Source organism: Rhincodon typus, chromosome 37 (genome assembly GCF_021869965.1).
Source record: "Rhincodon typus isolate 14 chromosome 37, sRhiTyp1.1, whole genome shotgun sequence".
In the NCBI taxonomy this organism is placed as follows: domain Eukaryota; kingdom Metazoa; phylum Chordata; class Chondrichthyes; order Orectolobiformes; family Rhincodontidae; genus Rhincodon; species Rhincodon typus.
In genome coordinates, this window is record NC_063368.1 from 17,158,386 (window position 1) to 17,170,065 (window position 11,680).

General features: G+C 44.1%; 1 protein-coding gene across 1 annotated transcript in view; it reads right to left on the bottom strand.

The window, feature by feature from the left end:
• Positions 1-709: 709 nt before the first annotated feature.
• The window catches only part of akt1s1 (AKT1 substrate 1 (proline-rich)), a 35,773-nt gene continuing 24,802 nt past the window's right edge, over positions 710-11,680 (bottom strand). The window contains exon 5 of the mRNA XM_048617703.1: positions 710-832. Within this exon, the coding sequence (XP_048473660.1) occupies positions 806-832 (27 nt within the window). The 3' untranslated portion in view covers positions 710-805. The remainder of the gene's footprint in view (positions 833-11,680) is intronic.

Here is an 11,680-nt window from a genome sequence, read left to right on the forward strand (position 1 = left end):
ACAGTTTGCACTGGAACCCCACAACAAAAGTGCAGGAAGAATTTTCCTCGTCAACAACCTGGAGAAAGAGAACGGGAAGATGAAAAGGTTTGTGCTTCATTCCCCAACTGCATTGATGCAGCAGATTCAAAGTTTTAACACAACCCAAGACACAGAGCAGCTGCAAAATCAGACAAACTACTGACACTTAAAGAGATATTATAGGACAGGGGAGTAAAGTGGTTGGGGTTAGAGGAGAGACGAGTGGAAAGAGGAAAAAAATTTTGGAAGGGAATCATAGAATAGAATCCCTACAGTGTGGAAACAGGCCCTTTGGCCTAACAAGTCCACACTGACCATTGGAGCATCCCACCCAGGCCCATCCCCCTAATCAACACATCCCTGAACACTACAGGCAATTTAACATGACCCATCCAGCTAGCCTGTGCATTTTTGGACTGTGGGAGGAAACCCATGCAGATGCAGGGAGAATGTGCAAACTCCACACAGACAGTCACCTGAGGGTGGAATTGAACCCAAGTCCCTGGCACTGTGAGGCAGCAGTGTTAACCACTGAAACACCATGCTGCCAAGCTCCAAACCTTGGCTTCTAGGCCACTGAAAGCATGGTGTGTGTGAATTGTCTGCTGTGAGCTTTACATTGTACCAGTGCAAAATGGTTCAAAATTCAGAAATCCTTTTCTTCATTCTTTCACAGGACATAGGCGTTGTTTGATTTTGATTTTGATTTTGGTTTTATTATCACGTGTACTCAGGTACAGGAGTACAGTGAAAAATGTAGAATGTCACCACACAAGGCACCAACTTAGGTACAAATACCTAGGTACAGGATCTGAAGGACAAAGTAAAAAGAAAGAACAAAGTTAAAAGCTAAACATTGCAATAATAATAGTATAGCATAAAATATATAAAGTAAGATTAAAAGTTACACATTGCAGAACTTCCTAGGTTTAAGTAGAAAATAAAGAAGTAAAGGCTGAAAGTTCAAACGTTACAGTCTTTCTTAGGTGCTGAGCCATGGTGGGACCCCACTTAAATTAAAAATTGGAAGTCCAAGCTGGGGCCACACCACGCTGGGCCAAAAGACCACCACGCCAAGTCAAGAGTCCACCTCACCAGGACTGTGCAGAGTCCGAGGCTGGGAGTCTAATGCCAGAAGTCCGTGGCCGGGAGAAGAAAGAAGAGAGAAGAAGGAAAGAAAAACACAAAAGAGAAGAAACAAGGACAGCAAATGGACAGAGCGGATGAGCTCTGTCTGAAGGGTCCTACTCCGCTGCCATCTTGTTTGTTACAAATGCTAAATCAGCCTTGAATTGAGCAACTTGCTTGGCCGTTTCAGCCAGCAATGAAAAGTCAACCGCGTTGCTGAGTCTGGAGTCACATGTAGACCAGACCGGGTAAGGGTGGCAGATTTCTCTGCTTGAAGAGCGATAGCAAGCCAGAGTGGTTTTTGCAATAATCAGTGATAACTTCATGAACTCCCCACCTCCTCCGCCCGCCCCACACTTACTGATTCAGTTTCCAATCATTAAAATTGAATTTAAATACCAAGGTGGGACTTGAACCTGTGCCCACAGATTGTTAACCTGGACTTCAAGATTTCCAGTCCAGTGACATTTACCACAGTGCCACCAAGACATCCTGAAGTTGTGAAAGCAACGATAGCTTTCATTGTCATCAGTTTTTTCAAAGGGAACAACATTCAAAAGGAACTACCTGAATAGGAAGGTTTTACAGGGATATGGGTCAAATGGGACTAGGTTAAGCTGAGATATCTGGCTGACATGGATGAGTTGGGCCGAAGGGTCTGTTTCCATGCTGTACAGCTCTATGACTTTAACTGAATAAAATTCCCGCACTATCTTGATAGGATTAGGACCTGTTTTCCTACAACTTCATAACATAACCCGTGCTCTGCTGCACTTGGGAGTACCCAACAGGAAGAATCCTGGAATGCTTACAGATGCCTATCCAAAAGTCCCATAGAGTAGCAGCTTTAATATGAGTACGATCTTTGTTTCCAAACAGTCTGTTAAATATCTCAGGGGCACCATTACAGTGAATGCAACTCTCTCCTGTTGATCTCTGCCTTCATGCTGTACCTGTACCTGGGACGTGTTTCAGCACATGCTATAGGAAAGATGATGTGAAACTTGAAAGGGTTCAGAAAAGATTTACAAGGATGCTGCCAGGGTTGGAGGGTTTGAGCTACAGGGAGAGGCTGAATAGGCTGGGGCTATTTTCCCTGGAGCATCGGAGGCTGAGGGGTGAACTTATAGAGGTTTATAAAATCATGAGGGGCATGGATAGGATGAATAGCCAAGGTCTTTTCCCCTGAGTGGGGGAGTCCAGAACTAGAGGGCATAGGCTAAGGTGAGAGGGGAAAAGGTTTAAGAGGGACCTAAGGGGCAACATTTTTATACAGAGAGTGGTGAACGTAAGGAACGAGCTGCCAGAGGAGCGGGTACGATTACAACATTTAAAAGACTTGGGTGAGTATATAAATAGGAAGGGTTTAGAAAGATATGAGCCAAATGCTGGCACATGGGGCTAGATTTATTTAGGGTATTTGGTCGGCATGAAGGAGTTGGACCAAAGGTTCTGTTTCTGTGCCGTACAGCTCTATGACTCGGGCACTCTGTGCTGTCTAAGTGACTGAACTTGCTCTGCCTAAACTCAGAGCAGCCTGGTAGCAATGTGCCTCCAGATCCCTGGATCAGACACATTCTTATTAATTCACACTCGATCGCTGAGGATTGCAGTGGCAAATCAGGACTAAACTGTGGATTAAAACAAAATGAACCACATTCGCACGTTTAATTCCCGGGCTCTTAATTCACTTATAGAAGAGCAGGCAGGGAAGCGGAGCCGAGGCCCAGGTGAGATCAATCATGATATTAAATTGTGGAGCAGGCTGAACAGCCTATTCCTAGCTGTTTTGTTCTTAAGCTCTCGTGAACATGGGTTCATCAGTCACCCGGATCTCAGCGGGTAGTTCACTTGGTTCCGAGATGTAAGGTTATGGGTTCAAGTCCCATGTGAGGAAATTAAGAACATAGGCAGAGACTCCAGTACAATACTGTGGGAATGCTGCACTGTCAGAGGTACAGTCTTTCACAGGATATATCCATCTTCCGTGTTAGCTTTTATGTAGCAGCTGATGGAATTTAAATTCAATTTAATAATAAAATCTGGAAATTATAAAGCTACTGTCAGTGAGGGTGACCCTAATAATTGTCGTGAAAACCATCCAGTTCACTGGCACCCTGCAGGGAAAGGAATTTGCCATCCTTACCCAGTCAGGCCCACGTGACTCCAGGTCAGCAGCAATGTGGCTGACAATTAACTGCCCCATGAAATGGACAAGCAAGCCTCATAGATTAAGGGCAATTAGGGAAGGGCATCAATCGGTGGACTTGCCAGTGACACCCACATGCCGTGAAGGGAACAAAGGGGCAGAAGATGTAGATGCCACTGAGTAAAGCTTAAATAATGCCCCCCCTCCAGCCAATGACATTGGGCTGAAGAAGGCTGCTAGTATGGAACAAGGCCATTTGGCCCATCATATCTGTGCTGTGCGGTCACCTTCATGGAAAAAGTGGGTGAGGATTGCAAAACTACACCCAAAACGTGTTTTTTTTTGTTTGAAGTTAACTTGTACAAAAATGTTATTAGACACCTCTGGAGCGGGAGGGGCTTGTACTTAGGCCTCCTGGCTCAGAGGTGGGAATGCTTCCACTGCACCACAACAGTCCTTCCATCCAAAATATGAACTTATCTCCAGGTGCCGGCCTAACTGCTGCCCTTTTCTAGACCATTAAACTGTAAAACATAGGAACAGAAGTGGGCCATTCAACCCAAAGAGTCTACTCCTCCATTCAATATGATGGCCAATCTGATATCCCCCAACTCCAATTCCCTGCCTTTTCTTCATAACTCTCGATGCCTTTCCTGATTGAAAGCCTTGAATATACGAATGACCCAGTCTCGACAGCCCACTGGGGTAAATTTGGGGTAACTGCCAACAGTTATCAAAGATGATTGACATGCAGTGAACTGGAACTCAGCAACAAGTGGCTGAGCATTTCCCTGACCGCACAGGGAAGGTTAGGCCTGGTTCTCCTGCTCTAAATTCTCCCCCATTTCCCCCCACCCAACCCCGTCACCTCGAAGGAGAGTTGACAGGCCTTCATGGGGCCTAGGCCCTCTGTCTCCTAGTGGGTTTTCCTGGTCTGGATTTCCCTCATGGCCTGCTCATTCCCGAGTGCCACCAGCACCTACACTGCGGTGATGACCAGTGCTCCACGAGGTGACACCTTCACACCTTTAAGTCCATCTCCCTGCAGTCCCTGCTCATGATGGTGATGGAGACCAGAAGCCTCTCCTCTCACGCCTTACACATATGGGACTCAGGGTTCACCTCCTCAGGGGCCACCTCCTCAGGGGCCTCCCACCCGCATTGGTGAGGACGAGGCTCTCCATCAGTCAGTACACACCCCTCTACTTCTTCCAAGTCTGAGAACAAATCATGAGGAGTATAGATAGGGTGAATAGCCAAGGTCATTTTTTTTTACCCTGGGTTAGGGAAGTCCAAAACTAGACTGCTAGGATTTAAGGTGAGAGAGGAAAGATTTGAAAGGAAGCGGAGGGTTAACTTTTTCACATACAGAGGGTGATGCATGCATGGAATGAGCTGCCCGAGGACGTGGTGGAGGCTGGTACAATTACATTTAAAAGGTATCTGGCTGGGTACATGAATAGGAATGGTTTGGAGGGATATGAACCAAATGCTGGCAAATGGGCCTGGATTAATTTAGGATATCAGGTTGGCATGGACAAGTTGGACTGAAGGGTCTGTTTCCTTGCTGTACCTCTCCATAACTATGACTCTAGGTCCTCACTTCTCTTTCTCCAATTTACCCACCGCTCCCCCACCCGACCCTGAGGGCCAGCCCCAACGTCACACTCAGCCCCTTCACCTCCTTCACTCTCATCCAACAAAGGTTTCCAATGATAGATTCGCTCCCAGAACCACTGCCAGCCTTGAACAGTAGGAATAGAGGAGTCTTGTGCATCACCTTTCTCTGCCTCTCTTTCTCACAGGCCCATCAGCTGATCTGCTTGCTCAGAAGAAGTCGTACCAGTCCAAGAAAGAAGTCATACTGAACTCAAAATATTAACTGTTCCTCTCCCCACAGATGCCACCCAGATCTGCTGAGTTTCTCCAACAATTTCTGTGTTTGTGTAAGATTTCCAGCAGCCAGGCAGTATTTTGCTCTTGTCCCTGTCCAGTTACCTGCCGACAAGAAGGTCAGTCTCAAAGACAGCTGATGAAGGCTCCAGAGATAGTAAGAACTGCAGATGCTGGAGTCAGAAATAACACAGTATGGAGCTGGAGGAACGCAGCAGGCCTAGCAGCACCAGAGGAGCAGGCAAGTTGACATTTCAGGTTGGGACCCTTCTGAATTTCTGAAGAAGGGTCCCAAGCCGAAACGTCAGCTTTCCTGCTCATCTGATGCTGCCTGGCCTGCTGTGTTCCTCCAGCTCCACACTGATGAAGGCTCCACATCTGCAACACCCCCACATCACGATGCCTTTAGCAACCTAATATTGCCACTCACCAGCCCCTTATCTCTTCAATGTCCGATTCCCTGCTGCTCTAGGGCTGTCACTGCTTCCATCTGGATAGACAGGAACTGATGGATTAAACAGGGCTGTTGCAGGGTCCATCATTTCAAACTAAAAGGAGATGCTGGAAGGATGAAGCCCCCTAGTGTTCCCAGCCATCAAATCTACTTTCCCACTTTTACACTAGCAACCAGAAAGGGTTGTAAAAGGACCTGACTTTTAGGATTTAGGAATTAAATCTTCTTTGCCGCCTTTACAAATTACTCAGAGAATGTGGCAGCAGACTAGCATAAAGAAATGAGGAATGAAACAGAACTGGATCCCAACTACCTGTCTCTCTTTCACACTACATGTCCACCAAGAGCAGAGAGACAGCTAACACATGGGCTGCAGGGCATTATCTCCTCCTCCAACTCCATTTTAATTTAGTCTCTTGCTACTCTCCCCTATTTTTCACACAATCACTGATTCTCTACAGTGTGGAAGCAGGCCATTTGTCCAATCAAGTCCGCACTGACCTGCCAAAGAGCATCCCATACAGACCCAACATTGCCCCTCTCCTACACCTGTAACCCTGCATTTCCCATGGCCAATTCACCTAGACTGCACATCTTTGGACTGTGGGAGGAAAACCATGCAGACACAGGGAGAATGTGAACTCTCCAGGCAGTTGCTGAATGGTGGAATCAAACTCTGTTGCCTCTGTGAGGCGGCAATGCTAACCACTGAGCCACCACGCTGCCCACTTCTGTTGCACCACCCAGCTGGATCAGTATTTGTTAATTTTTTGTCTAGTTGATTTTTTTTTCTTATTCATTGGACGAGGACATCATTGACCAGGCCAGCATTTATTGCCCATCCCTAATTACCCAGAAGCCAGTTAAGAGTCAACCACATTGCTGTCGGGCAGGAGTCACACGTAGGCCAGACCAGGTAAGAATGGCAGATTTCCTTCGCTAAAAGGGCATTAATAAACAAGACAGGTTTTTCATGACAATCAACAATAGATTCATGTCATCATTAGACTCTTAATTCCAGATTTTTATTGGATTCAAAATTTCCACCCATCATGGCAGGATTTGAACGCAGGCGCCCAGAATGTTACTTGGGTCTCTTGATTCACAGTCCAGCGAGAACACCATTAGGCCATCACCTGCCCTGTTATGAGTGACGTGTTGGTGGTTTAATTCATTTTAAAAAAATGACTAGAACTGGTGGAAATTCATAAAAATAAATCTGTGCCTAATCAAAGAAACATTCACCATTTACAAGGGGTTTTGATAGAACCAATAGAGAGAAACAGCTCCCCTTGGTGGCAGCATCAGTGAGCACAGAAGACATTTGTTTACAGCAAACTGATATCATTGCTAAAAAGGCCTATGAAGGGGACAACTTCCATTTTGTAGGCAGCGGGACTGAGACTCAAGCTTAGAAAAGGGGAAAATTGTTTTTCCACGTGCTTCAGTCCTAATGAAAGAAAGACAAAAATCTTTTGAAAACTAGGAATTGTAAAGGATTAATATTTCATTGAGTATAGCCAGCATCATCCACTGGGTTGATATCAGAGGCTGGGTTAGAAGAAAGATGGAAATTGTGGGAGATTGACCTGACCCTGGTAAGATCCTTCCAGACTCTGTGGTGAGATTAGTCATATTCACGTGAACTATAAATAGCTACAGCCACACAAATTTCACATTGTTTACAGGTCATCCTTTCAGTTAGCCCAGGATGGCGGGTCTCCTCATACATGATGAGCTTTTTAGGCTATTGTGACACTTTGAAAGTTCAGCTTGGGTTAGGAATGTTTAAGTTCCGTACTACCAAGCAATGAGTGGCACAGAATTAGACCATTCGGCTCAACAAACCTATGGTGCTCTGTAGACTAGGGCATCAAGTTCCATTCCTCCTATTCTCTCCCCATGCACCTAAGAGTTTATCTCCTTCATGAACCCATTCAAGTCCCTCTTGATCATTACCAAACATACCACACTCATTGGCAGAAAGCTCTGGCTTTAGTGATATCACTTAAGATTTCAGATTCGGAATTTTTTTTTAATGTTAATGTTAAAAAAAGAAGCAATTTGCAATTTTCGCCAATTTATGGCCAAGTTATTGTGAACCAAAACATTTCTTTAGTCACAAAAGGGGTACTGAAAAGGGTTACTGAAAAGGGTTGCAAAGGATCCAATTGTTATTATTAACAAAGTTTAAAAGTGAAGTAATCAGCTCCTTGGAACAGTGTGGATAAGGAACCTGTACCAGAGCAGGCTATGAAACAGATTAGGCAGTCTAATCTCTAAACACTGGACACAACAAAATACTTCTCTAATAGTCTCAATTTGCAGGATACTGGATAACTGGCTCAAGGCTGTAAGAAAAAGGTGCATGGGTTAAAAGTTGCCTTTGACAATTTAAGTGTCACAGCCAGATTGGTTGATCTAGGCCCAATTTTCAGAAATCAGCCAAAACTGCATGCTGTGCTCTCTAGGTACATAGGCACACTCTTAGCTGAGCCTGAAGAGTTAAGTTGTGGTCCTTTAAGATATTTGTATTCAGCTCACCTTGTGTAGAATGTTCCTGTGCAGAGTCAGGAAGGCACATGTCTGGGGGCCCAGAGATGTGCACTTAACATTTGCTTTTAGCCACTCTAGCTTCTGTTGCTGAGTATTTGCAATTAACAGCAAACAAGACAGCAAATGGGAAGAAGTTACTGAGCTGGAGGGTTGGGGGCAGACAGACCAAGAAAGCATCCATCAGTGCCATGAGACTAACAGCAGCAATCTGCCTGAGGTTGCACGAGCAAGTTAAAGAGGCTGAAATTAAAGCATAGATGAGTGATAAGCTGAACGTATACATTCTGAAAAATCACTGCACAGGGTCACTTAATTTACCAATTGGCAGTTTATAAAACTTTAAAAAATAAAATCATTGCAAACTAAAAGCTCTAATCCTTGGGAAACAAAGTCAACATTGCTCCATGCAAACCCCAGGCCTGAATTAAGGTGAATGAATTACCTAGCAGGGTAATGAGACGTCTGCAGAACAACAAACCAGCTCGGCGAGCCAACCAACCTCAACACCCACAACCCGAGCTACAAATCTACTCAAAAACCTTAGTGAATGAGTGATTATACAGCTAGATTGGCACTTAAACAAAAACCAGGCCTTTGTTTCTAACAACGAGAGCAAGAAGAATGGTCACCGTAGCCAGCTGCGAGGGATGATGACAAAAGCAATGCTTTAAAACTGATTGCTGCATCTACACAAACTAAGTAACTATTGCTCCACAATTTCACCCTTCTACTGACAAGCCCTAATAGGCAGCAGAGAGCAAAATTAGGTTTCAAGCCACACAATCACAGATTGTAGCCTCCCACCATTCAGAGGCTACGACAGGATAGGCCTGGAAAGAATGGTTTTAAAGCATAGATTGTAGAAAGGATTGCTGGACTTTTTAAAAAGCAAGCTCTCAGCACTTGCAGTAAGCGCTATTTACAGAGCCACTTGTTCAAGCTGTGTTTGGTGAAGTGTACTGAGGAGGAACTGGAGCCGGGGGATGTGCTAATAGAATAGGGCCAGCAACAAGCATCTGATTAGTCTTTAGACCAATGACTATTTGTTCATGCCTGCTAACAATTGAGAGATTGGATCCCAGGTAAATGAACAGTTTTTTGGCTATGAACGAGATAGCCAGAGTCCTTTGGATCTCTGGAAGGGAGGGTGGTGCCCTTTTCTCTACAGTTTCAAAAAGCTAAAGCCTCAAGAAAGCCAGTTTATTTACCCCTCACAGTTGCTGTAAGCTGTTGCTTTCGACCAACAAGTCAGATTCTTTTAATTGCAAACCAGTTGCTCAGTGCCTCCTGCAATTAAGTGAAAGTGCCTGGCGAGAGATTGAGCAGCAGCAAGTTCTAAAAGGATTGTCTCAGCAAACCCTTGGATGGAGATAAGTTAACTGCCTTCTAGTCTTTTGTTCCACCCATAACAATGTTTTTAATGTGTGCACCCATAGGCAATTTCTACAAGTTGAATAGGCTTTAACCATTCAAGTTAAATGTCAACTAACATAATTCTTTCTGTAGTGACTATTTGTAATATGGTAATATCTGTTAAGTACAGAAGCTTGGTTGGGTCAAGTTAGGTCTCATAGGTACATTGGAAAACTTACATATTTTACCAAAATGAAGTTATGACTCCAGGAATAGTGGAGTTGGATTTCCACTACCCCAGTGAGGCACAACAGCACCCTCTCCAGCAGATGCATGACAATCTCAGTGTTCTGAAGAAGGGTCACTAGACCCGAACCATTAACTGATTTCTCTCCATAGCTTCTGCCAGACCTGCTGAGATTTTCCAGCAATTTCTGTCTTTGTTTCCGATTTCCAGCATCTGCAGTTTTTTTTTTGCACAAAATCTTATCACTATTTCAAAGAACAGGAGAGTCCTACCCCCAGTTTCTGCTTTATCCCTGAATGAACAGCTGAAAACAGATTATCTGGTCATTGATCTTTGTGAGAGCTTGCTGTGCTTAAATTGATTGCCATGGTTCCCTGCATTGCAACAATGACTACACTTCGATGACTGGTCAGCAGTACTTCAGGAAATGAGTTTGTGGGAGGGAAAAAAAAAAGACCAAGGAAGTCAAATCACCACATTTGTAATAACAACTTTATTCTTAGAAAATGAGAATAGTTGCATCCTTTTGTCAGTTTCTCATCATTTTGTTCACATCTCCAGCAGTGATTGTCTACAGTTTGTTAAACATCCCAAGACGCAACATGGTTGCTTAAAATCTTTTGAAGATTCAGATATGCCAGAAACAGCTCATTCCTTGCATGCACACACTCTCCTTCCCCCCCAAACACATACCCACCCCCTCTCTCTCATTCCAATACTCCAGCCCATCAACATAAACTGAAGTATCATTTGCAGTCTCAAAAAAAGTTAAATCAATGTCTGTCTTCTTTCCTCTCTCTGACCAAACAGGAGTGTCTTAGACAGGTATTGAGGACAGGCAAGGTGGAATTGTAACCAGAAACTGAAGCCTAGTCCACCTCAACAAGCAGTTTTTGACATAGTGACACAATCTTAAAGTGTGTACAGTTATTTCTCACACTTGCTAAAGTCCTTCACATGTTGTTGGGTCAGGGATACAGTCAGAACAGATTGTGTGAAGAGCTTCAATGATTGCACATATCCTTGCTCACCCGAATACACGCCAGAAACACCACATTAAAGAAAAATAACATTGGGCAGTTTAAAATGAAACAAAGTGCTAGAAACACAGATAGACAGCAACAGAAGTACAGGTTTACTCACTGGGTTAATACTCCAGTGCAGACAACCCCCATCTGTAGTTTTCTGAACTCAAATTTAATGATTTTTAAAACAAAACTGCAACACAACAGGCAGCAGGTAGTCAATCCACTGGTATCACGACTGAAGCCAAATTTAATTTTTACTACATAATGTATAAAAAGATGGTTGCATTAATTATAGGGATTCAAAAGTTGGAGTGATTCACCAATTATACAAGAGCACAGAAATGATAACCCTTTTCCAGCTTCCTATCTGCTTTCATTCCTCAAGAGGTCACTGACCACTTTGACAATTCCCTCAAAGTACAACTCTCACAAGGCGGGGGGTGGGGGCAGGAGGAATCAAGAGTCAACACTGGAAGGTACAAGAGAGCACAGAGAGGAGACAGAGTTAAATCCAATTTTTTCATGCAGATGAGCATCAGAAGCTCAAATACTGGCAGAAAGCTCTTTTTTAAAAAAAAAGTCCTTTGAAAGCCAGAAAAAAAAAATCAGTGATCATTTAGCTGGATTATGCAGGTATCTGTTGTTGACACACTGGGTGCAGCATCAAACAGCCACAGTAACTGTAACCAACTGACCTGATTCTAATCGCTCAGTCTCTCTCATCAATCCAATCACACCGTTTACACAACTTAAATATCTCAAACCATTCCAAACAAAAAGTGAATGTACTCCAGCTCCTCCTTTACTGTTAGATCCAGCCAGTTGCTACTATGAGCAAAGCTGCCAAGGAC